Here is a 25,949-nt window from a genome sequence, read left to right as displayed (position 1 = left end):
TTTCCAAGCCCCTCCAAGTGTCACCAACCTGCAAAGTCATCCTCATCCCTAAGCGACCTCCTCCCCTGTACCCTGTGAGCATCAGACCCACCACACTATGCTTGCATCCCAGGCTCGACCTCTGGCCTCAACCTGCCGACAACATATTCTCTCTTCCTCCCAACATACATGCCCCTCTCCCTGTGGTCACGTTGTGGGCATCTTGGCTTCAGCGCCTTCATCCCAGCAACGAGGGATGCTGCAGTGGAACCCAGAGTTGGGTTGTCAGGGGATGATGTTTTAGGGAAAGGCAAGTTCTACTGCCAGCAGTGGAAATGGGCTGGGGGTGTCCCTGATGGAGAGGACAGCGTGGCAAACCCCCACTGGGAGGTGTTGGATCTCAAGGGATATCTCCAGCAGGTGGCCCTGTGACATCGAGGACAGTCCCCAGGTTGCACTGGATTGGGATGACACCTCCCTCCCTGCCGGCCCAGGCTGTCTGTGCCAGAGTTCAGCCCCTGGAAGCATGTTGAGTACAAAGCAATCCTTCGCCTGCAGGGCAGGGAAGAGGCCCCCAGGCCTCTTTTGGGGCTGGCTCAGCCACAGCTTGGGTCGAGCAAGGCATCCCACTCCATTGTGCCCCAGCCATCCAAGCTGGGAAATCCTGGGATTTTCTCCTTGCTAGTGATGCTCCACTGATGCTGGCACCCTTAGGCTGGTGGCAATGGGCTGTGCCAAAGCCATAGAGGCTGGCCTGCAGCTGGGAAGCACCGTGTCGTGTCCCTGGCATCCTGCTCACACAGATTTACAGCCCCTGGCGAGGGTGGCTGGGGCCAGGCGCCGAGGAGCTGCCATGGCTCCAGGAGATGGGGAAGCCCTGCCTTACCCAGGGATGGCCAGGCAGCATCTGGCACAGACCATCCCTGGCTGCTCACTGCCTGGAGCCCGGTGTATGGTAACTCCCACAGGGTGCCCCAAAGCCAAACAGCTCCAGCAAGGCTGGCCGGGAGCCACACTGCCCAGGGCTGAGGCAGGGGCCCACTGAGAGAAATAGAGTCTTGATGTGTTTGCAGCCTTCCAGGGAGGGAAGATTTGCGGTGATTAGGGATGCTGGGATTCCCATCTCTGCTGTTTGCTGGGAATGGAGCTAAGGAGCCCTGAAAAGCTGGCTCTTGCCCGGGCTCCAGAGCTGCAGGAAGCATGACGGTGTCCTTTCCCTCCACATGCCGTCAGGGTCTCTTGCTGACCTGATCCAATGACACTGCCGGAGAAGGGGAAGCGGGGGAGGAAAGCTGGGTCCCCCCCGAGCCTCTCAGCTAATATGGAAAGGTGCTGGCCCTTTTCTATCTTTGCAAGTGGAGCTGGGCTGCAGGGACGGGGCAGCAGGCGCAAAGAGGGGGAGCCCAGCCAAGGAATGTGACATATCAGAGGCAGCTGCCACTTCAGGAGAGGGGGCAGAGGGAGCGCAGCTCGCCGGGGGCTGCGCGGGACGGGACGGGTGAGGGGGGGGACGCCACGGCCCCAGCGCGGGGACGGCTCAGCGAGCGGGCAGCACCCGCGGGACTCGCACCCAGGCCGGCGAGGAGCAGGTGCCGAGGCGCTGGGCGGGCTTGGGGGTGCAGCAGAGCACGGGGTGTGAGTGCCGCACTGCACCGGGCGCTTGGTGAGTGGCGGCTGGGCGAGCAGGAACCCGAGTCTCAGCCTAAATATAGTCCCTTGCTTGCCCACAGTGCTGCGACCTTTGGGGCTGCAGCCTGTGGGGGGAAGCACCGAACCGGACGGCATTTGGACCGGGGGGTCGCCACTGCCCCAGCGCCCCAGTCAGGCACCCATCACCCCCAGACTGCAGGCAGGGGAAGAAGAAGGGCACAACGTGCTGGTTTGGGGTGACAGGGGTCTCGGGTGGCGGTGGGGGACCTGGAGAGACTATGCACCGAGCACAGGGATGCAGCAGCACGAGTAGGGCTGGTGGGGAGCCTCGGGCAGCCCCGCCGAGCCCTGGCATCCCCCCCAAGCGCGCCAAGGTCACAGCAGAACCGGGGCCGGCCCAGGAGGGCTCAGCTCGTCAGGCAGCACCGTGTTTTGTGAGGAAACTGAAGAATGCAGCAATCGGCACCGGCTGTGACATCCGGCTGCGGGTGGTGGTGGTGGGCAACCCCCGGCCCAGCCTCCGCTGGTACCGAAACGAGGAGCAGCTGACCCAGGGTGGGGACGAGTATGGCACCCTCTGGATCCGGGACAGCAAGAAGGAGGATGCCGGTGTGTACACATGCGTCGCTGAGAATGAGCAGGGAGAGGCCATGACCAGTGCTGTGTTGGCCATCATTGACATGGAAGGTAAGGGTGACGTGGCCACCAGCATGGCCGTGCTGGCACAGACCTTGGCACGGATTTGCCGAGGCTGGCAGCAGTGCTTTGCAGGCTCCTGCTGCAGTGCGTGCCCTGGGGCCTGACAGGGCTGCTGAGCTTTGCTGTGCCCACCCTGCTGCAGGCTGAGGTGCCCGGTGCCGGCAGCACTGGGGCGGCTCTCCAGCCTGGAGCGAGCATGTGGCTGCAGTACCCGCTGCCAGGCCAGGCTGGGTGCCAGGACTGGGCACAGAGCATGTGATGCCAAGCCTGCTCGGGGCAGGAGGAGAGAGAGAGAGAGAGAGAGAGAGAAAAAGAGATGGGGATTGGGCACATGGTACTGGTGGCACCATCCACCACAGCCACCAACATGGTCCTCAGTACTTCCCACCAGCTGCCCACAGGCACAGCTCCCGTAGAATCACCATAATAGCTTTACCACGCCTTGGAAATGCACTGGGTGAACTGGAACGCCTATGGGGCTAGGAGGAGGAGCCTAACATGTCAGAGGTGGGGCTGGCAAGTAGGTGGAGCCTGTGCCCTGCGGTGGGCGAGACCTGGTGCTTAATTAGCCATTGCGAATTAACAGGCATTTGCTCATCCCTATGGCAGCCCCTCTGCTCATCCCTGGGTGTAGCAGTCAGAGAGGGAGTGCATGGGGACTGCTGCCCTTGCATGAGTGGGCTTCATCCTGCAGGTTTGGAGCTCAGCCCCCTCTGCCCCATCATTATGGAATCATGAATCATATAATTACTTATGTTGGAAAAGGCCCCTAAGATCATCAATCCAACCCTTAACCCAGCACTGCCGAGTCTGCTGTTAAACCATGTCCCTACTGTGTGCTGCATTTACATGTTTTCTGAATGCCTCCAAGGATGGTGACTCCACCATTTCCCTGGTCATTCTGTTCCAGTACTTGACAACCCTTTTGGTGAACAAATTCTTCCTAATGAAGGATGAATGCAGCCTCCCTAGGACATTGAAGGCCTGAGTGTTGGGGAGCATGGAGGCGGGTGGCACTGCTCTGAGGTGTGCTGTCTGCATGGGGACAGTGAGGACAGGGAGTGAGGGAAGCAACACTGAGCCCTGAGGCTCCAGGGAAGGAGCTGCACCTGGGACTCTGCAGCACAGGAGGCACCCTAGAGATGCTGCACCTTGAGCAGGGGCTGGATGACTGTGGCAGGTCAAAAGGAGCCTTCACAATGCTGAAGGGGAGCACTGAGCTTGGAGTCTGAAGAAGTGGTGTTTGGAGGATGGAGGAAGGTTTATGTGCAGGTCAGGAGCCTGGTGGGGTAGCAGGAGGAGGAGAGAAGTATGCAGCCGGAGTTCTGCCCTGCAGTATGTGTGGAGTCATTGTGCATCACACTTTTGGGGACCATGGGGCAGTTGGATGTGGGGTGAAGTGTGTGCAGAATGGGAGACATGCACTGCCCCGAGGGAGAGGCAGCCTGTCCTGGGTGGACAGCAGGGGATCACCCTGTTTTCATGCTCTGGTGTGCAGCTGCACCTCTCCATGGCCGCACCAGTCTGGGCCCCACTGCTGCTGCCCAGCAGCACAGCACAGTCTGATTTCCCCAGGTGCCCGTTCCCGTTGTGCTGACGCACTCTTCCCTGCTCCCAATTCCCAGCCGCCAGCCCTCACCACCGCCTTTCTGGGGCAGCTGAGGGAGGGACGGAGCAGCCAGGATTGCCTAACCTGCAGTGTGAATGTCACCCTGCCTTGGGCACTCCTCCCAGCAGGCTCTTAGCCATGGATGCACCACCATTGAGCAAACAGCCATCCATAAAGGCATCCCTGGGCCAGAGACACCTCTGGAGCTGTGCAGGCTCTGAGGCACTGAGGAGCAGGGCAGCCACTGCTGTGGCTTTGTCACTGTGGCAGCACAGAACTGTCCTTGTGGTGTGCTGTGGCAGTGCCAAGAGGGTACCACATCCTGCCACTGGACAGATCTCCAGGGATCACGGAAGTTTCACTCATAGCTCTGCCATCCGTGTACTGGGAAGGGACACCCCATCTTTGTTCCCTGGGGCACTCTGTGAGCTAGGTCATCAGTCACTTATAGGGCAAGAGGGATGTGTGCAGGGTCCCCAGGCACGATAAAGTCTTTCTCTGGACTTGGGACCCCAGGCCCCTGTGTCTGGAGGTAATGAAATGTCCTTGCTCCCTTGGCAAGATCAGCTCTTTCTCTGCACTTGGGGTCCCGATCCTCTGTGTCTGGAGGTGTTGTGGTGTCCTTGCTCCATCTGCCTCTTATGGGTAGTGGTCTCTGGTGGGCACAGAGCCTGTCTTCTCCCTGGTGCACTGCCAGGCTGAAGATGTCCCGGGGACAGCACTGGCTCTCTCCAAGGTGGCTCAACTCCCTGCTGGTGGCCTGGGGGGGGGGGTCCATGCTGCCCATCTCTGTACTCAGCCTGGGAAGCTCCTCCTGCACCAGCTCAGCAGTCCCCCTTGCTCATGCAAGCCCGATTTAGCTCCTCTAATCTCTTGCCCTGAATCTGTCGCTCCACCCCACTAATGATTTTCTCCTGCTCTTCTCCCAGGTTCCCTGAGTGCGTCAGTGCTCACTGTGGGGAGTGGGGAGAGCATGTGTGGGGCTGTCCAGGCAGCCAAGTGCAGGGGCTACCAGGGGCCCACCATCCCCACTGTCCCACGCTGTCCCCCCCGTGCCCACTGTGCTGCCCCTCTCCTGCTGCAGGTTCCCCTAATGCCCCAGCTCCATAGGTGCAGATGGAGGGCATTGACCCTTCTCACACCAGCACCAAGCTGGTCTAGGAGCTTTCCAGGTCCACCCAGGGAACCTCCAGATCCTTCTAGCCAGCCCTGGCCCCTGCCATAGCTCTATTGCTCCTAGACTTGCTAAAGCCTTTATCACCTTTCAGCTGCATCTCCTGAATTTCTTCCCTGTAAAATGGATTAAATCACCTCTTAAGAACCTGAGCTAATCTCCTTTTAGAGTCCAGCCCTTGTTCACTGTGCCAACACTGCCTGATCCTCCCCACCCAGGCTGCCTCTCATTTCAAGGTTGGATGTGTCCATCTTGGGCTCCCAGTGCAGGGTCTTGCTCCATTTGCCTCCACCTGCACTCAGCAATCAAACTGTCTTGGAGCCTTTCCTCTGCCCAGGAAACAGCCTGCACTGCCTGGATTTGAGGGCAGGAAAGGGGCAGAAACTTCCTGTGTGTGATGGCCCTGCGCGAACCCTTCCTGTGCGAGGAGTTACAGTGGGGCAATGCTGGCATAATTTTTCAGCTGATGGTGCATGGCAATGGCAATGGAGCCCACTGGAGATGGCTGGGCTGACAGTGTCCCTGGTCAGCATCTCTGGCCATTTATCTCAGTGCCTAATTTTAGTCCCATAATTTGCAGCACTGTGCCCATGTTTAATGCCGGCTGCCCCAGAGTGGCTCCCACCTCTGCCCCCATCCACCTGGGCAGGGGGCTGGTGTGGTGGCCATGTGTGCCAGATTCCCATCCCAGGGTCTGTCAGAGCGAGACGTCTGCTCCCAGTGAGCGGGGTGGTGAGTGCAGCTGTCCAGTCAGTCACCTCCACCCCTGCCCTCTCGCCTGCTGCTGGAGGGTTATTTTTGCTGAGGAATGTGCCATCCCCTCGGATTCTGGCAGGCTGCAGGGCTTGTGTTACAGGCAAGAGGCTGAAACCCAGGCCTGCAGTTGGGTAAATATAGCACCAATATTCAGGACTGCATGAGGGGACGACAGCCTCTTCCTCCTTCCAGGGCTACCCATCACTCCCGTTGCCCTTCTTGCCTCCTGACACCAGGTTGCTGGCTTGTGCTATGGCATGGTGGCACTGGGAAGGGGATGGTTGCTTCCCTGCTGCCTGCACTCTTGCCTGCTTTCCCCCAGAGCATGCGGTCCCTTACTCCCAGCTAGGAGGTATGCCAGAGGTTAGCAGGGCAGGGATGCAATACCTTGTGCCATCCCACTTCGTGTCCAAATGCCCAGAGCCAAGGTCACATTGCTGTTCTTCATCCCTGTGTTCTCTGCCTGCAGTGAGGACTGTGTGCTCAGGCATCCTTCTTGTGGCAGCAAGTGAGGTGAAGCTGAAGAGGGCATTGGGGTGTCCCAGCCCTTGGGAGAGGGGGGACAGCACAGCACTGCTCCTCCATAGGGAGTGGCCAGAAAGATGCTGTGGCGCTGCCCTGCTCAGTGACAAGGGATATTCTGCTGCAATATTTATTTTCCCTAGACACAGAGCTATGGAAGGTCCCCACCTACCCAGGCTCCCAGCACATCCCCACCTCCCGCCGACCATCCCCAGCAGCTCCAGGAGGTGCAAACACATGAAAGATTCATGCCCAGACCTCCTCCTACTTGAGATTCCGCATGTACACACTGCCATCAATTATTCAAGCACTGAGACAAGGGGGCTACTGGCTGAGACCAGGGGCAGGGGGCTGGTGCCAGGCCAGAGCTGTGGTACTGGGTCAGGATCTGTGCAGAGCAGCTGGGAAGCCCAGCAAGGTGTGGAGGGCTGTGGTTCTTGGAACAGTGGAATTAATGCTGCATTTTGAGCAAGTGTTTGCTGTCTGCTTTGCTTGGGGCTGAGGTGTGTTCAGCAAGCAAAGCTGGAGCTCGGTGGCAGTGAGGCCACCTGCTCCAGGTCTACTTCTTGTCCATGCCACAAGTGCACTGGCTGCTGTTCTCTGTCCTAGGTCCCTGACCTGCAGAGAAGCAGGGCATTGTCAGGGCTGCCCCTGGGCTGGGGCAGGGCAGAGGGGCAGCCCTAGTTGCAGGTGGCCATCATCTCCTGTAGGACACCTTCTGCAGGGACTTCGGCTTTGCCCTGGAGGGGGAATTTGCAGGTGTTGCTGCCACTAAGAAGGACTTCTAGTGCCTACAACAGGCACAGCCTCTTGGAGGTGGCCCAGCTATTCCCAGGGGTTCAGCGTCTCTGGGACAGCCCAGAGTCACTCCTGAAGCTTTTGCTGAAGGATGGCTACAGAGTCACAGTTGTTGGGAAGAGCTGTGTGCCCAGCCAGCCCCCCAGTCAAGGGGCAGCAGATGTAGGATGGTTGGAGAATATACAAGTGACTGTGTTTTGGCTGGACGAAGGTGGTCCTCCCTGGGTCCAGCCCTGGGGCTGTCCTTGTGGGTGCTTTGGTGACAGCACCCTCATGGTGGCATCATTGTGTGACAAGTCCAAGCCTTGGTGCTTCTTCCCAGCATCCCTGATGAGTCTTTTAATCCCACTTGAGTATGAAAAGAAGGCACAGGCTATGTGTCTGCTGCAGGACCACAGGCAGGCACATACAGGGTGAATGTACCTGGCAGGGAAGCCCTGGGTGCAGGTACCCTGACATACATGAGCTCCACAGTTCAACTCTTTACCTAGCTCTGGCTCAAGGGTACCCATTTCTGTCCTCACCCAGGGCTGGGGGAGGGCAGCAGAGACCTCTGTCTCTGACAGGAGATTCCCTTAATGCCAGCTGTAGCATTTGTAGGACTTGTCTGACGTGCAGGGTCTCCACGGAAACCCCGCAGCATCACTCGAACTGTGGGACTGACAGAAATGTTGTATAAACAGCTCCTTTTGTACTGGGTAATTTGCAAGTTATTATGGAGCCATGAAAAGCCTCACGTTTGGAGTCATGAGCTGGGAGGGGAAGCAGAGAAAAGCTACCAGAGCTGCCAAGCATCATGGGGAGCGTGATGCCTGTGAGCAGCTCCTTGTGGAGCAGCTGGCTCCCCAGGGGACAGGTGAGCAGCATGGGGATAAGCGCTGGGTGGGAACGCCTCCAGCAGTGTCCCCATGGATGCTCTGCAGTGGGAAGGGGCAGCTCAGACAGATGGTGAGGCCAGGACCTTGCAGCCTCTCCAAGGCCCTGGAAAGGGGGCTGATGAATGCTGCAGGGCTTGGTGAGTTGATGTGGCGAGGTATCAAGAGCTATGAGGCACCAAGAGCTGTGGGGGGTATGGCATGCAAGACAGGACCTGCTGAGGCTGTGGGGCTGGGACTGCCCCTCCGGCTTGTTTGTAACATCACCCAGAAAACTGACAAGGCCCGCAGGGCTCGGGATGGTCAGCTGGGGAAGGTGTGCCAGGGTTGTGCCGGCACCCCAGGAGCACTTATAGGTCTTAATGTCCGTGACCAGCCCCTCTGGGGACTCCCACCCACAGCTTCTGTCCACATCCCAGGAGCCCCATCATAGCTCAGTCCTGGGCACACAGTCCTGCTCTGAACTGTGTCGTGGGTCCTCACTCCAGCAAGAAGGGAGGTCTCATGTGTCATGCCACATGGACAGGGACAGCAACCTACCTTCCCAGGTTAAGCTTGTCTCCCCGTCAGCTACAAAGAAGTGATGCTATGCCAGGGCTGAGCAGTCCAGCCCTGCAAACCCATGTGGGTCCTGAGGCACCTGGGGGCCAGGTACAAGGCTTGCCTTGGCGCCAGCACTGACACTGGAGGCTGTGTGGTTTGCCAGGGGAATTGATGTGAAGCACTGAGCCCACATTAGCTCCTGTCCATGTACAGCTGTGCTGTGACCCACACCTGTGTCTTGGCAAGGGGATCTTTCTGCATTACCAATGACTGGAGGATGTGGGAGCCTGAGGAGAGGCTGGCAGAGGGATGGTGAGCCTATATCTTGGCTCAGCAGTATCATGGCACACTGTGAATGTGCTACTGGGTATAGGGTTGTGGCAGATGTGGCACTGGGGCTGCCCTGTTTGGGAATGCTTTGGGGACAGCACACAGAGCGCTGCTGTGTTGTATTGGTTTCTGTCCCAGCTGGTCTGCATGTGGGAGCTGTAATGGGGGGCTGTGTCCTAAGAGAGAAGTGCAACCCCTGTCCTGGGCAGTGGGGCAGGACTGGCAGGTGAGAGCGAACAGTGGTACAGCTGCACTGCCTGGCAGAGGGCTCGGACCCCATGCTGCCATGTAGACAAAGCCAGAGGTGGAGAGACCATGTACCCGCCACAGACACGCCCCCTCCCTCCCCTCTACGACGGTAGCCCTCGCCCCCCACCACCTGTGCCCTGCCTGTCCCCCACCGCTGTCGCTGTGTGCCAGGGCTGGCGGGGAGGCGGAGGCGGAGGCAGGCGGGGGAAGGATGGAGGGAGGAGCACTCCAGTGATGCTTCATGCTCACAGCTCCAGCCCTCCCGAGAGCCCAACCTGGCGAGCCCCTTCCTCTCCCTCCACCGTTCCCGGCTGCCGGTGGTGAAGGATGCTCGGAGCATCGCTCGCTGCCGCGACGTGCTGACAGCGGGGACCCCGCCGGGAGCGGGCTGCCGTCCTGCCGGGCCTGAGTCTGTGTCACCGGGCCAGCAGGGCTCTGCAGAAGCATGAAGAAGATCTGGGTGAAGAAGCGTTTCCAGGTAAGGGCTCCAGGCTGCCGTGCCGGCGGGTGCCGGGAGAAGGGGGTAGTGCCGAGAGCGGCTGGGGATGGGAATGGATGCTGATGGAGATGGGAATGTGGATGCGAATAAGGATGAGGATGGGAGTGTCCCTCCAGCCCTTCCGTTGCCCCCTGGGGCTCCCCAGGGCTTTACACAGCACCAGCTTCAGCCCCGCTTGCAGAGCTGCCAGCTGCTTGCCTGGCCTCGCCAGCCCGGGCAGGAGGGGCAGAGGGCAGGGGCTCAGCACCTCCTGTGCCAACACCTGGGCTGGGACCCCCGCCAGGGCTTTCCCTACGCCTCTCTCTTCCCTCTCTGCCCTCTGGAGTCGGGGCAGCAAATGGAGGCTGCTCCATGGCTCCCCCCAGCCCCACTGGCGGTGGTCACGGAGCTGGAGACGAGGCTTTGCATGCGTCATCCCCTCCGCGTCAGGAGCATGCCTGGCACAGGCACGGCTTCTTCGCGGGCCCGCCGCACGCTCCGCTGCCGAGCAAGGAACAAGGACGTCACTTGGCCTCGGCGGGGGGTGGAGGATAGGGAACATACTTCCAGGAAGCCCCCGGCCCCAATTCCCAGGGGCACACAAACCCAATGCGGGCGCATTGCCTTCCCGCTGTCACTCTGCCTGGTGTCCCAGAAGGGGCTGGGAAGCGCGCAGCACCTTCCCAGGGGTGGAAGATGCACGACGGGACACGGGTCCCCAGAGAGAAGGTGCTGAAGGTCCACCTGGGACAAGGTGGAATGCATGGCCTGGCTGCCCCACCTGCATATGGGGGCAGCAAGTCCAGGAGCTTGCCCGTGTCGCAGGGCAGGATCCTGCACTGCTGGCTGGGCACAGGAGGGGTAGAACAGCCACAGTGGCTGTCTGCACCAGACAAGTCACTCACTCCCTCCCCACCTCATTCCATCCTTGCTCCCTGTCTGCCTATTTCACACAATAGGCAGCAGTGCCATGTGGTGCTGGGCTCCACGTGCTAGGTGGTGGCAAGCTCCATGGTCCCAGGAGATCCTTCACTCCCTGTTAGCCCCATGGCCACGGTGAGGAATGCCCCATGCTTGGGCCAGTGCAGGACCCCAGCCTGGGCAGGTGGATCCATGCCTGGCACAGGGGAAGGAAATAACTCCAGGTCTCACCCAGCTGTCTTGTAGTGCAGGGTTGAAGCTGGGTGTGGATCCCAGCCAGCTCTTCTCTCTACTCCTGGCTGGGTAGGCACAGAGTGTGCTCCTGGGGCTCTTCCACCCCTTTTACCAAGATGCAAATGAAATCCCACGCAGGAGGATTACCCCCACTCTCCTTCGTGCAGACTCAGACCCCACACCAAGCCCTGAGCTGTTCCTGCCCCCTTTCACCTCCTGGCCTGGGGCTGACCCTGCATCACCCAGCACTTGCTCCCTAGTGGGCTGCAGGTGGGTGCTGTGCTTGAGGCTGGTCCAGTCCGTCGGGTGCCTTGATCCCTCAGGGTGCCTTGATCCTGTAGGGACTTGTTGAGAGGTGAAGGGGAGGGGGCTCAGCCCCTCTGCGGCTCTGGGCAATGGAGCCCAGCCCAGGCCCACTGGGTGCAGTCACCATATTTGATGGGGAGCCGATGGCGCCTGTCCCTGGGGAAGCCACGAGAGTACCCGATAATGGCACTCAATTGCATTTTCATTCTTTAATGGGGGAATTATCCGCCGATGGTGCAGTTAATCACTCATCTTTCCCTGGCCTGGAAGACGGGCTGCCAGCCAGAACCAGCACAGTCAGCCGAGAAGGGGAGGTGACGCCTGGCTCAGCCTGAATACAAATGTGTCTCGTGTAGCCACTGCCCTCTGGCCAGCACTGCATGCCGGCAGGGGCTTGGTGGGAACCCCGGAGTGCTGCCCGTGTGCAGGTTCTGCCACTGCACTGGCAGCAACTTTGGGGCTTGTGAAATGAGCCTGCTGCCCTTCAAGGGCAACTAACTGCTCACCGTGCTTGGCTGTCCATCCCTAGCGGCTGGCTGTCCCTGGGGTCTGGCTGTCCATCACCTGCTTGGGTGCTGAAGGGGTGGTGGGGCAGGAGGGGCTGGTGAAGCAAAGGGCTTCAAGATAGTTTGGTGACCAGCTCTGGGCTCCACACTGGGGAGTGTGTGCCGTCAGTGTCCTGGGGAGACCCTGTCACCCAGACTGGCTGGGAAGGATGCTCAGTCCTGGCAGCCCAACCCTGCCTGTCTGCACTTCACATTCCCACTCCTGCCTACCTTGGAGATCACCCCGTCCCTCTGCTTTCCTTGGATATGGTGTCAGTGCACACTGGGTCTGGCAGACAAGCTGCCCTCAGTGGGTCCCTTCCCTGGCACTCAAGTGCCCAGCCCTGGGCTACAGCACAGAGGGCAGCCAAGTTAGCAGAGAGTTCCTGATGCTTCCACCCCATGCTCGGGTCCCACCTGCCTGCCCAGACGGCCTGGGTGAGCACAGCTCCTATGCCTCCGACCCTGCACCAACAGGCCTGTCCTGTGCTGGCAAGGCAGCTTCTCTCTCAACTGGCATGGCCTCTACAGGGGATGGAGGATGCTGTCTCCGTGCTGGGACTGTGGCCATGGTGGAGTCTGGGCCAGTGCCTAGAAGACGTTTTGCTGGCCAAATCCCCAATGCTGGCTGGGTGGCTTTAAAGGGGCTGCAGAGCACTTGGGCAGCAGCCCAGGCAAAGACTTCGCTGCAGGCTATGCCAGCTGCAGGCAGCAGTTCTGGGGCATCTGGGATGCCCAGGACTGTCACTCGTGGGCTTGGGCTGCAACACAGGGCTGGGGTGCATAGTGCCATCACCGAGGGGACTCCGTGTGTGTGTGCATGCGCGTGCGCACAGGTGTGTGTGAGTGTGTGCGGCTGGGCATGCGCTACATGTGCCCACCTACGCCCATCCATCTCTGCGTGTGCGGGGGTGTGTGCCTGTGGGTTCCCGTGGGTGTGCAGTGAGGGTGCATGTGAGCAGTGCCAGGTGTGCCCTGCCAGTGGGGGGGCGTGAGTGGTACGATGTATGTGGTGCCAGAGTGCGTGTGAGCAGTTGTGGGTGTGAACGGTGCTGCGTGTGCTGGGATGGGGGGCGGTGAGGGTCTGGGTGTGTGGGTGTGTGTGCGTGGCAGGTACTAATCGCCCTGCCGTGGGTAATGCTCTGTTCTCTTTTCCTTTGCAGAAGACCGGCCACTCGCGGCGCTTCGGGCGCTTCACGCATGGTGCGTTGAGTTACCAGGACCCGACTCCCCCGCCGCCCCAAGTGCGCCGGGATGGGGTCCACCACCATGCTACAAGGGGCAGTGAGCAGAGGCTGGGCTGGGCTGGATTCCATCTTGCCAGCCACAAAATAGGATCCCAGTCAGCCAGGACCTCACAGTGTCCCCCATGCAGCTGATCTGCTCCTGGCCCTGCAGCTCTCCTTGCTCAGGGACTGCCAGACTGCTGTGGCCTGGATTGGGAATGTGATGCACTAGCACTGAAAGAAGCAGCTGATTGTGCGCTGGGCTGCAGAGGGGTGGCTTGGAATGGGGGGAAGCAGTATGGCCCCCTATACACCTTATGAGTGCAATGGATAGGAGCGGTGTTTGGGCTGGGGATGTTCCTCACTGCAGGGGTTGTTGCTGCAGCTTGTGAGGGCTTGGGCAGTGGCAAGGAGGAAAGTCAGTCCTTCCCTGGCAGTGTGGCACTAGCTCTCCTGGAAATGGGACATTAGGGTGATACTGAAATGGCCTTGCCACATCCTGCCCGATGGGGGCAGCTCTTAGTGATGCCCTGCCCTGAGAATTTTGGCTTTATCAACCACAGCTGTGCTGTGGAGCACAGCTGTATTGTACAGCACTTGCACTGGTGGAGCAGAGTATGGACTTGTACATGCCAGGAGGAGGCCGTATGCACATGGACACGTGTCCATGTGCTCCAGCACCCCCAGGAGTGCCCAGATGGGGCACAGACTGGGAGCTCCAGCCCCAGGCTGAGTTGCTCTGCAGAGCACGGAGGGATGTATGGATACTGCAGCAGTGAGGCCAGCAGCTCCAGGGAGAGGGGATGGCTGTCCTGCTGGGAAGGATGTGGCTGTGGCACAGGGAGGGAATGGTGCTGTGCACTGCACAGGTGTGTGCGAGGAGAGGGTCTGTGTGCAGCACTGGAGTGGTGTGCAGTGAATGTGGTGCAGAATGGAGACATGGTGGGGAGGTGCTGGGGACGAGGCCCCCCCTGCTGCCCCCCGCGTCTCCGCAGGCCGGGCCGATAACCGGGTGTTGATGTCTCTCTCTCTCTTGCTGCCCCTATGGAAGCGAAGTTTTCCGCTCCTGCAGGAAACAAAGCTACGGTATGAAGTCCCCTTCCCAGTGCTGTCTCTGTCCCCATAGTGGACCCTGTGCCCCAGCCTGCCAGCCTGCTCTGTCACTTCCACTGTTCCCTTGCCCTGCTTTTTTGTCCCCATGCCACCTCTGCCAGCTGCATTTCCACTGCTGGCACTGCCTCCCTTCCTCCGTCATCTAACACTGCTCTTGCCTGCCCTTGCTTTGCTGGAGTTTCCCACTCCCAGTCCTGCCTTTCCCTACTGGCACCTTGTCCCTGCAGGTCACAGTCATGCCTCTTGCCCTGGAGCTGCCTGGGCACTGCTCTCCTGCTCCTGGAGCCAATGGGTCTGCAACAGGCAGTACCAGTGTGGTCTGCTGTATCTCTGTACACTCACTCTCTACTCTCCCCTCCCCACCTCAGACTCGGAGACAGGTGAGGATGAATCCAGCGACCCCCAGGTGACACAGCGCAGTGATCTCCAGGATGAGACGGCCTTCAGCACCCCCACGGGTGAGCAGGGACACCTGGCTGGCACTGAGCCCTGACACTGGCTGCTGGCCATGGCTCCTCACAAGGCCTCTGCTGGCCAAGCTTTGGCGGTGTTCATGGAGGGGGAGCTGTGATCCACCCATACAAAGGAGAGAGGGCTTGAGGCAGCAGGGTGCTGTTTAGGACATGCTGGGACACCCCATGGTGGTTCAGCCCTCTCCCAGCAGGGTGCTGAGCTTGTCTCCATAGGCACCCACTCTTGGCTCATCCCTCTTCTCTCAGGTGGGTCTGACACCCTCGTGGACGCCTCCATGAACACAACGCCAACCTCAGTGCTGGCCCTGTCCCAGGCAGAGGAGCGTTCCAGCTGGTCAGGCAGCCAGCAGACCGTGGTGGAGAAGGAGACGGATGCCAGCCTCTCTGCACGGGGACCCTACCTCCGTCCTGCTGCCTGGCCGCAGCCGCAGGGAACCCCAAGGCAAGCAAACACGCCGGCCCCACGTGGCGCCGAGGTCCGGCACCTGGGTGTGGAGCCGCTGGTGCGGGCATCACGGGCTAATCTGGTGGGCACGAGCTGGGGGTCAGAGGATAGCCTTTCGGTGGCCAGCGACCCGTACGGCAGCGCCTTCAGCCTGTACCGAGGACGGGCGCTCTCACTCCATGTGTAAGTAGCTAGGGGAAGCACACGGAGGGGACATCGTGCTGGGGCCATCTCCTTCCAACCCCTGCAGCCATCTCCTTCCCTCCACCTGGGCTTTCTTTGCCTTCACCTTCCCAGATGAGGAGCGGGGACTCTGAGCAGTAGGCAGCCTGGTCTCGGTGAGAAAGTGGGAGCAACACAGGTGGGGGGGGGTGATGTTGAGTGGGGTCCCTTTCTGCTGTGGCCAGGTTGAGGCTGGGGGTATCCCCTGTGCCACTGCTTGAGCTGCAGATTATGCCATGGATATTTTCCCATTCCACCCCACCATGGTGCTCTGTGCAGCCCACACTATGTGGAACTGGAGGTGCACAGTAGCCTGGGACGCACACTGGCAAATGTCTGCCCACGGTACAGGGGTGGCAGCAAGGTCCAGGGACATGCTGCCTCCTAAGATCCTGCTGATGTGCTCAGAGCCCCCTTCCTCCTTGCCACCTTTGGTTCTCATACCTGCAGGCCTGCTCCTTTGGCCTCCATCTCGCTCTTTTTTTTGTTTAAGTCTGCTTCTTCCACCAGAACCTCATCTCCACCTTATGATTTCCACTCTGCATTTGCTGAGCCCCTCTGGGGGCAGTGGGATAGGAAGAAGTGCCCACAACGGCATGTGCCTGGGCAGGGATTGAAGCCTTGGGGACTCCCTCTGGGCAGGCTGCACTGCCCCAGCACACCAGGACACCCCAGCAAACTGGGGCACCCCTCAGCCCCTAGTCCTGTCTGCATGGTGGAAGGGGACTCACTGGGTATCCCACCATCACCATGCTGCTCCACATGAGTACCCCTGGGCAAGGGGTCCCAGCAGCCCAGGACTCTCACATAACCCAGCCAGATCCCAGTGGTCTCAGGGTGACCAGATGCCCTTTCTGGGATCCCTTGAGTCTCCCCAGTCACAGGCTGCCCTGGACTGTTTGACCCCCTTGCAATGCCCCATTGGGCACTGCGGTGCAGGCTGGAAGTGGGCATGCAGCCAAGCAGGTACAATGGTGGTCTCTAAGCCATGCTCCTCTGTCTCTGCCCTTGCAGCAGCATCCCCCAGGGAGGCTACCGGAGAGATGACCTCCACAGAGGCCCTGTCTCTCCAAAGCCTGGTGCAGAGCCCCCAAGATCCCCTGCTACCCTGCCGCTGACTGCCAAGCCACCCATTGTCCGCTCGCCATCTCCTCGTGCTGGCACAGGCCTGCAGCCACCCACTGGCATCGTGTCCCAGCCTGCTGCCCGTGGCCCTGGTGTCCCCTCCTTCACACCCGTGACCCCTCGCAAGAAGTCCTCAGTGCCGGTAGAGTACCAGGACATTGTTCCTGAGGAGTACGAGGAGAAGATCAAGAAGCCCAAGTCCTCTGGGTACTCACAAGGTAGCACCCAAGAGTCCCGTCCGCAGACACCCATGAGTGACGCCTCTGGCCGCATCTCCGTGCGGGCATCCCCCAAGCTGGTGCGTGCTGGCTCCAGGATCTTTGAGAGGCTGCAGTATTTTGAGGAGCGGCAGAGGAGCCTGGAGCAGGACAGTCCCTTTCCCGCGTGCTCCAACCTGCCGCTGCGCAAGACGCGCTCCTTCGACCAGCCTGGCACTGGCTTGCGCCGAGCCAGCACTCCAGGTGGCTCGCGGGAGGACCTGCGGGAAGGAGGCCACTGGGAGCCGGGCAGCACGGCAGCGTGCCGGCGTTTGGCCTTCCGGCAGAAAGCCGCATCCTTTGACGAGCGGGGCAAGTTCGCCAACCGTGTCTACGCCATCGAGCACAAATTTGCAGAGGAGCTGACCCGCATCAAGCGGACAGTCTCCAAGCAGCAGCTGCGGCGCTCCCAGGAGCTGTGCAAAGCCGGGTTGCCCCCGGCACCCTCACCCCCAGCGGCCAGTGAGCCCCCTGCACCCCGTGCCCCCCGCACCTCTTCCTCTCAGGGCGCCGGCGGACGCAAGGCACTGCCACCCAAGACCTGCCCGCCAGCAGAGAGCACGCACGTCATCCAGCACCTGGCACTTTCCAGTGTGGCGTTGGTGGGACCTGATGGGGAGCCACCGCCAGGGGGACAGCGCGGGAAGAGAGCCCCAGGGGTGGGGGGCGGAACAGCTGGACATCCCAGCTCAGTGGAGGATGCAGGTGCCAGGAAGGGTCTGCAGCAAGAAGGCATTGGGGAAGTGAAGAAGAAGGAGCAGTGGCCGTTGGCACAAGCCAGCCCGCAGGGAAGGGTGGCCCTCTCGCAGGTGGGTCCCGCCGAAGGCAGCCCATACCCAGATGGAGGCCCTGCCCGTGGCCCTGGGGCAGTGAATGAAGCTCTGGCTGCCCGACTGGCTGTGCCCCACGGTCTGTACCGGCGGCCAGAGACGCCCTCAGAAGTGCGGTTCCTGCCTTGGGCAAAGCCAGGGATGGAGCAGGAAGCTCGTCTGGAACGAAGCTGGGCAGGACAGCATGTTGTGGGCAGAGACGTGGAGAGAAAGCAGATGAAAGTGTCCGAGAAGAAAGAGAGTGGCCGGATGGCTCAAGAAGGCAGGAGCACACGGAGCAAGGGGAAGGGACGCCGAGCCAGGCCCACCTCTCCAGAGCTAGGTAGGGGCATGGCTTTGTGCCCTCCTGCAGGAACAGAGCTGGCCTGACCAGTCCCTGGGTGGGTTGAGGGACCTTCAGCCTGTCCCTGGGAGGCATGGGGAGCCCAGGGCTGAAGTGGAGGTACATTAGTCTAGAAGCTGGGGTAGTTGGCACCAAGCAGTGCCATAAGACAGACCAGCCTGGCTGCCAGTTTGTTGTGCCTTGAGGTTACAACACTTGCTATCTTCTCCATGTCTCTTGCCTGGCACAGGAAAGATACAGCTTGCTGACTTGTGGCATAGAGCCCTGGTCTGGGGCACAGGGCACCCACTGCAATTTGTCCTGTTTGGGCTATGTTCGGTGGTCCAGGCAGGGCATGGAGCCCAAGCTTCCCCAGGGGAAGGTGGCTTGGCTGAAGGAGAGGTATCCTGCCCATCCTAGCATGCAGCAGTTAGACCAGACTATACCTGAGCTGGGATCTTCTTCTAGGCTCTGCTCTAGCCAGAGAAATTCCAGGCCCACATGTCTGAGGCTCCTGGCACAACCCCAGGACTTTTGTCCATGTGCTGGGGCCATGAGAGGGGAGGGAACTGGGAGGTGCTTGCTGATGTATTGCAGTGTAGCAGCCAGCATCCCATGAAGGACTGAGGGAAGTTCAGGAGGGGGCTAGAGCTGGCTATACAACCCTCCTTCTTCCACACCCCACCGTCACCTCATCTCTTACATCCTATGGGAATGTACAACAAGCTGTATGCTTCCTGCACCATGGTCCCTGTCTTGTCCCCACTGCCTTCTCCATGCCATGGTGGATCCTGATGTGGCCTTTTCCTCCACTGCACGGCCTGAGTACCTGCTAATGCCACAGCGAGGGTGTGGTTGAGCAGTGGGTGGAGAGACCCATGCTCTGCCTGTATGTAGCCCAGTATGCAGTCCAGCATGCAGCCCACTCATTTCACCGTGCTGATAGCCACGGGACCCATCTCTCCCTGTGCAGAGTCCTCAGATGACTCCTACGTATCAGCGGGTGAAGACCCTCTGGAAGCTCCCATCTTTGAGATTCCCATCCAGGACATGGCAGTGGTCGTGGGAGCAGAGGTGCTGCTCAAGTGCATTGTCACGGCCAACCCCCAGCCAGAAGGTGAGCCACCATGGGGCTGGGTGTCAGGGGCACGAGCATGGCAGAGGGACTCTCTGCATGTCCATGTCCCACCTGTGCGGTGAGTGGGACACCCAGCGCTGAGCTGGGTATCTCAGGGGAGGTGATGTACCCGCCCTGGGTGCACCCCTTCTGCCCTTCCTCACCTCAGACAGGAGCGTAGTGCTTAGGTCCTGCCTGCCAGGGCAGGGTGCAGAGGACAGGATACCTGCTGTCCCCATTGCTGGGCTGGGCTGTTGGGAAAGTGGGAGAAGGGCTACTGAGCACTGCGTGGGCAGGGATGGGTGATGCAACCTGATCTGGTGGGTGCCGTCCCTGCCCATGGTGGGGGAGGTGTTGTTGGAACTAGATGATCATCAGGGTGCCTTCCAACCCAAACCATTCTATGATTCTCTGATGCTCTGGGCTGCTGTTGGGACAGCTCAGGTGGTTTCCCGGAGCCAGAAGCTTAGGGCTGATGGCCTCCTGGCATGCTGTATCCAGGACATGCACGGGGGCAGCTGGGCATCCAGGGTCGGTGCTAGTCGCCAATGCCAGGCAGAAGCCAAGCCGCTGTAATTCCCTCTTCCAGCCTCCACTGGAGGGCAGGAGGATGTCAGGAAGCAGATAGGGACCAGCCACAGTCTCTCCGTCAGAGGGCCCTGGGATCGCGGGGCTGCTCCCCATAGCAAATGGGTCCTCAGGCCAGGCAAAGGAGCACCTGGCCTCCCCGGGATCCTGCGCAGACCCCGGGAAAGCTCGGACTCTCCTGCCCACGCGTGACCCTCGCCTCTGCCCGCAGTGTCCTGGAGGAAGGACGGGGTCCCTCTGCGGAGCAGCACGACGCGCCCCATCAAGGCGGAGGGCGAGCGCCACACGCTGCTGGTGCGTAGCGCCCGAGTGGCCGACGCCGGGCTGTACACGGTCAGCGCCACCAACGAGGTGGGGGCCACCTGCTGCAGTGCCATCCTCAGCGTGCGGCCCGGTGAGTGCCGCGGCCGGCGGATGGAGGGAGGCCGGGAGAGAAGGAGGGAGGCAAGGAGGGGGGCAGACAGGGAGGGAGAGAGGGCTGGCGCCGCGGCAGGCTGGCTGCCAGCTCTGCCGCTGCTGTCACTGGGAAGAAACCGGCTTCCTTACCCTACAAGGCTCTGTCTGAACCAAAGCAGCTGACGTGCTCCCGGCAGCCATGGAAGGATCCTACCGTGGGGGGAGCGAGGTCAGGTTGTGAGCATCCCCTGGCGCCCAGCAAGCAGTCCAGTGTCCGGCCCCCACACCTGCCCGAGTCCCGCTAGACATGGGCGTACACCAGCCTGCCCTACAACCCGCAGACCATGTGGGTACCCCTGACCTCAGCCTGAAAACCATGCGGGTACTCCCACCTCCAGCATGTGAACCGTGGGAATATCCCAGCCTGCTCCCCAACCCACAAATTGTGGGTACATCCCTGCCCTCCACTTTGCTAGCCGCGGGGAAACCCCCGCCCCACAAACTATTAGCTGTGGGGATACCCTGCCTGCCCACCAAGATGCTAGCCAGGGAGAACCCCACAGGACCCCCACGCCGCTGGCCATGGGGATACCCGGCCCGCTGCAGCCCCAAAGCCCTCCCTATTCCAAGAGAGTGTCTGAGCGGCAGGCAGAGGCTCAGAGCTGCCCCGAGGGCTGGAAGCACCCTAAACCTCCCCGCTCCGTGGTTAGGCGGGACTGTACACCTAGGGGCAGCCGCGGCCGGGCAGGGTCGGCAGGGCACAGCGGTGGGGGCCGGGAAGGGCCCCGGCAGACCCCAGCCCGCCGCGGGCCCTCCCCCGAGCTGCTGGCCCAGCCCCGGGGGCCGGCCGGCGCTGGGGCGGGCTCAGCGGGCCGGCGGCGCTGCGAGCTGGTGGCACCCGACCCCGACAGTGCCGCGGGCACCGACGGCGGCTCGGCGGAGTGGCGCGGGTCGGTCGCGGGGCTGCCGTGGCCCCGGTGAGTGGGGGGTGCTTCGGGGGGGATACAGACGGGGGGAGGTCGGGCTCAGGCTCCCAGCTCTCCGCTGGAAGCTGCCCGCGGGCACGACGGAGGCGCGGGGACACAGCCCTTGCCCAGTACCGGCAGGCCGCCCGCCTCCCACGGGCGGCACAGGGCAGGAAGCTTGAGAGCGCTCTGGCGGCCGGGCTCGGGGGTCAGGCACCCCCATGGTGGCGACTGGGCTCTGTCAGTCCCCCGTGCCTCTCGCCGCTCCCCATCCCGTCCCCTGCCGGCCCCTGTATCCCGCACCCCGCGAGTCCCCCAGTCCGGCCCCCGATGGCGCGGACCGGCGGGCGGGCGGGCTGCAGGGGGGAGCGCAGCTGCCAATGTCACCTTCAGCCGTGCCGGCCCGGGCAGGGACAGCCATCCCGGGAATCCGGGCGGCTTAAGGATGGGAGCGCGGGCTGCTGCGTAAGAGCCACTTGAGCCCTGCTGTCGCCTTGCGGAATATCTCGTCCCCTTATCATCCCGCGGCGTGCTGCTCATCCCCTCCCCCGGCACGGCCACGCACCCCTTCGCTGCCGGCCATTGCCGAGCCGGGATGTGCTGCGGGGTGCGTGTCCACTCCTGTAATGCAGGGTAGTGGAAAGGGGTGCGTTAATCCGCCTGCCCGGCTCTGGTTGCTGCCAGCTCCTAATCCAGCCTCTTCTGTGCTAGCACCCGTTGTGGAGCGGCATGGGAACTTGCCCCCCACCATCGGCCAGGCCAGCCCCATCACATCGGACGAGGAGTACCTGAGCCCCCTGGAAGAGTTCCCCGAGTCCAGCACCCCCCAGCACCGACCGGCCATGAAGTTGCAGCCAAGAGCCGAGCATGGGGCTGCCCGCGGCTCCCCAGAGACCACCTTCAAGGCTTCACCCACCTTTGAGGTGAGATAATAAACTCCCCAGGACCTGGTAGAGGGGTACAGTGCCCTGTGATTGCGGTGCAGTGGTCCTCGGTGCCATGAGGTGCTGGGTCAGGTCTTCCTACCCCTTGATCTGATGTGGGGTCCTCCTAGCACCTGGGCAGGCTCCACTCCACCATCTTCCCTGTTACTCCTGTTGTGATAAGGGACAGACAGCCCTGGGTGCGGTGATGGGGGTGCATGATCCTGTGTGCAGATGGTGCTTGCTGGTCTCTAACCCCTCTCTCTGCAGGTATCCTTGTCGGACCAGTCGGTGCTGGAGGGGCAGGATGTTAGCATGAGTGTTCGTGTCCGTGGGGAGCCCAAGCCCATCATTTACTGGTGAGTCCTGCTGCTCTCTGGGGTCATAGCTGGGCAGAAAAGGAGCGGATAGGCACAGTGACCTCTCAGTTTGGGGATGGTTAGCATGGAGCTCTCATCCTCAGCAGGGAGTGTTGGAGAAAGTCTTTTTTGGGGACAGCCAGGCTGGGTGTGCAGGGCCAGGTATGACCATGATGTTCTGCCTCTGTCTGGAGCAGGCTGAGAAATAGGCAGCCAGTGAAGTATGGGCGCCGGCACCATGTGGAGGAGGCAGAGGGAGTGCGGGGGCTCTTCACGCTACACATCCTGGCAGCGGAGCACACTGACACCGGCTTCTACACCTGCAAGGCCGTCAACGAATATGGCACCAAGCAGTGTGAGGCCAAGCTGGAGGTCAGAGGTAAAACTCCCTGAGTATGTCACCCAAGAACCTGAGGGGTCAGCTGGCTCTAGTGCCCTGCATGAGCTGTGGGGAAGAGGCCACTGCAGACCCTCCTTGGTGGTGTGACATAAGAAGGGGACAACCCAACCCACCCTGTGGTGGCCCAGGCGGAGAACAAGAAAATGGAGCTGCGTGCCTGGGGCTGTCTACAGAGGCTGGCCCTGCAGCAGAAGGCAGGCTGCCTTGCTGTCTCATCCAGATAAGCAGCCCTGGCTCCCACCTGTTGCCTGCTGTTCCAGATCCCCACTGATCTGACCCAGACCCCACTGCTTCTTACAGCCCAACTTTACCCCATGTCCCCCCACACACCCACTTATGGGGTGAAGTGCTGCCCCTGGCTGACCAGGGAGGGCTTTTGGCCTTGGGGGCTGTGTAGGAAAAATGTCCTCATGCCCTGCAGCTTGCTCCCTCCTTGCCCCAGGCTGCCTGCAAGTTCTGTGCCAGGCACAGGGCAACTTGCAGGGGTCCCTCCCTGCCCATTTCCAGCGATGTCCCATATGCATGGGACTTAACTGTCCAGTCCCCTTTCCTTGCTATTGCTCCCCAGCCCTGCTGTGGTCCTCCTAGGACCCCAAAGTAAGTGTGCAGTTTTGAGGGGGTGAGGGGATAGTTGGGACTGATAGCCAGGCTCTGCCTGGTATCCCCAAGGCCAGGGAAGGGGCCTATGGGGATGAGTGATGCTGCCTCCCTCCTCTTGCCCTTTGCTGTGTGTGCCCTGCTCTCCCCAGCCCTCCCTGCTGATGGCTGCCTGAGCCCCCCTGAGCTGTGCCGATCCCAGCCCGGCCTTGGCTGCACTGCTTGTACGCTGCCGGGATTATGCTCCCAGCCTACAGCAAAGCGCGGCGGCACGGGGGTGGGAGCGGAAGCCATCCCAGTGTCCCATGACTGGCAGAAGCTGGGCTGCAGGGGTGATGGCCTAACCCCAGCCCTTCCTGGGGGGCTCAGCAGATGGCTCCGTGCCTTGTTGCCCACTTGCACCCCTCGTGCCGGCGCTGGCATGTGTGTCCGTGCCGGTCCCGTCGCTGCTGCACTAACCCTTCTGCTTGCTGACTGCAGTTTTTGTCTATACGCAGGGGGAGTGCGATAAGGGGGTGCATCTCTCAGAGCCGCAGCTGCGGGGCTCTTAGTTGGACACCACTTAGGCAGTGGACCTCACCTTGTGTTATTACCTCCTTCTCCATCCGCCGTCTCGTCCTGGATGCACCGCGGGGACGCGCGGGCCCTCGACTGTGGGCAGGGGCTCGCCAGATGGCCGGGGCAGGCGTAACTGAGGCGGGGCGGGGGAAACAGCAGGGGAGCAGCAGGCGCCCCCTCAGCCGGGCCAGGGTGCCCATATGATGCTGTCTTGTCTCTTGCTCCATACGTTTGTCCCTGTCTGCGTGTTCTGCTGCCTCTCTCTTGCTGCCCAGGGAAAGAGAGCAGGGAGCTGAGCCCACGGTTGCCGCCGTGCCGGCCAGGGCTGTAGGGAGGGGGCTGCAGTGTGGTGGCAGCTCTGTGACAGTCACCTTGGAGCACGGGAGACAGGAGACCCCAGGAACCCAAAGGGGAACACCCTGAGTGAGGTGCAGGGGGGAGGGAGAGCATTGGCCCCTTTGGCTTCACGGTGGCCACTCAGGTCCCAGCTAGGCCACCCAAGACATGCCCCTTGTAGTCCCAGGGCTTGGGTCCCTCAGGAGCATCCCTTGGCTGTGGGTCTCTTCTCCCCAGGGAGAGGGCTTGACGGGGGGCGGGCTGCGAGGCCGTGACCCTTTTTTTTTTGTAGCTCTAATAAAATCTGTTTGGTAAAGCGCTGTGTGGTGTGTTCCTGGCACGGACACTTCCCCTCACCCCCAGCCCCCTCCCTGGCTCAGCTCTGCTTTCCACATCTCACCTCCCATCTCACCCTTCCCTGCTGCACTCCCTGCCCGCTGCACCAGGCCTCCTCCCTGCATGAACCACTACCCTGCATGTACTCCCATCCATCCCTGCTACCTCTCATGGTTGCTTTTCAGTTGCTGAGATGCGTCTCTCTCTCTCTTTCTCTCTCTCCCCCTTCCCCGGGCAGCTCGCCCTGAGTGCCAGTCCCTGGCCATCGTGGTTCCCCTGCAGGACTTGGTGGTCGGGGCGGGGGAGCTGGCAGTGTTTGAGTGCATGGTGGCCGGCCCGCCAGACATGGACGTGGACTGGCTATCCCGGGGCCGGCTGCTCCAGCCTGCCCTGCTCAAATGCAAGATGCATTTTGATGGGCGCAAGTGCAAGCTGCTGCTCACCTCTGTGCATGAAGATGACAGCGGAATCTACACCTGCAAGCTCAGCACTGCCAAAGGTAAGTGGTGGGCATGCAACTCCCCCAGGGGGATTCTCACTCAGGGCTTGGCCCTAGCGGGGGTGGATTAACTCTCCTATCCTGGGCTCAGGGTTCTTGCCCCCACAGATGCAGCTGTGAGTGCTGGAGGTGGGGTACAGGGGGACAGGGGGATAGGGAGTGGTTGGTGCCCCAGGCGCTGGGAAGATTAATCAGGGAAAACCTGGTGTGCATCAGTTCTTGGGCTCCAGCACCCTGAGGCCTGCAGCTCTGTCCCACCCCACTCCACTCAGCTCCTCTGCCAGCATGCATGTGACTCCCTGAAACATAGGAAGATGCATTTGCTCCATGGCTGCACCAGGTGGATGCAGGCCTGGAGTCCAGCTGTCCCTGTCCCCCAGCTTCAGAGCTTCTGGGCACCCTGCTCCAGTACTGATGTGTCTCTGCTGGCCTGGGAGGTGGTGGGGAAATGGGCAGGAAGTCAGGGCTTCCCTGCCTTTCCCACCAAAACATCAGTGGTGGCAGCTCAGCAAAATTTGCATGGGCTTCCCTCCCACGGCTCTGACACAACCTGTGCCTGTGCATGCTGCCCACAGCTCTATTCCACACAAGAGTCCACTCCTGCCCACCTAGACAGCAGGGCTGGCAGGGGTTCGGGGGGTGGGGTTGCAGGCAGAAGCAGCATTCCCTGCACCCTGCGACTGGTGCCTGTGCAATCCTTCATGAAGGAGGCTGTATGCCTGTGGGGCTTTGAAGGTAGCAACAGTTTGGGGCTCAGGGAGGTGAAGGTTTGCCCGAGAATGGTGTTGCCCATCCTTACCCAGGTGGGTGACAATACTGTCATTGCAAAGTGGTCCCTGCTAGAAATCCCATCACCTGGAGCATCCAGCTTGCTCGTGTCTCCATGCTGCTCTTTGGATGCTGCCTGTGCTGGCACTACTTGCTTAAGCATCTTGCCCTGTCCCCAAGGGGATAGGCCAGCTGTGATCTCTTTCCCTATGGGGAGGACAGAGCATCTTCCCACCCCACCTCGCTGCTGGCACCTGTACTGCTGTGCAGAGAGGAAAGAAGTGCCTGCTGCAATCAGAGCCCCAGCCCTGGGCATGGGGACCTCGCATGCATTTGTACGCCCCTGCCCTGCATAGGGACAGAGCCGGGAACCTCACACACCTGGGCTCAGCCCCCACTATGTATGGGGTATGTTCTCTCACAGCC

At 61.1% G+C, this 25,949-nt stretch overlaps 1 protein-coding gene across 3 annotated transcripts in view; it reads left to right on the top strand.

Moving 5' to 3' along the window:
* The first annotated feature begins 9,412 nt into the window (after window positions 1–9,412).
* The window catches only part of SPEG (striated muscle enriched protein kinase), a 30,968-nt gene continuing 14,431 nt past the window's right edge, over window positions 9,413–25,949 (top strand). Inside the window, exons 1-12 of one of the 3 annotated variants that reach the window (XM_088168158.1) lie at window positions 9,413–9,662; window positions 12,832–12,871; window positions 13,951–13,980; window positions 14,376–14,465; window positions 14,727–14,922; window positions 16,162–17,681; window positions 18,655–18,798; window positions 19,598–19,780; window positions 21,459–21,670; window positions 21,941–22,029; window positions 22,227–22,408; window positions 24,495–24,755. In XM_088168158.1, the coding sequence (XP_088024284.1) occupies window positions 9,630–9,662; window positions 12,832–12,871; window positions 13,951–13,980; window positions 14,376–14,465; window positions 14,727–14,922; window positions 16,162–17,681; window positions 18,655–18,798; window positions 19,598–19,780; window positions 21,459–21,670; window positions 21,941–22,029; window positions 22,227–22,408; window positions 24,495–24,755 (2,980 nt within the window). In that variant the 5' untranslated portion in view covers window positions 9,413–9,629. Of the gene's footprint in view, window positions 9,663–12,831; window positions 12,872–13,950; window positions 13,981–14,375; window positions 14,466–14,726; window positions 15,109–16,161; window positions 17,682–18,654; window positions 18,799–19,597; window positions 19,781–21,458; window positions 21,671–21,940; window positions 22,030–22,226; window positions 22,409–24,494; window positions 24,756–25,949 lie in introns of those variants that run through there. The other 2 variants (XM_088168157.1, XM_088168159.1) reach the window with 2 other exon arrangements.

The sequence above is a fragment of the Sturnus vulgaris genome, chromosome 7 (genome assembly GCF_052056855.1).
Source record: "Sturnus vulgaris isolate bStuVul1 chromosome 7, bStuVul1.hap1, whole genome shotgun sequence".
Taxonomy (NCBI): Eukaryota; Metazoa; Chordata; class Aves; order Passeriformes; family Sturnidae; genus Sturnus; species Sturnus vulgaris.
Note: the sequence above shows the minus strand (reverse complement) of the source record. Positions and strands in the feature narration are given on the sequence as shown.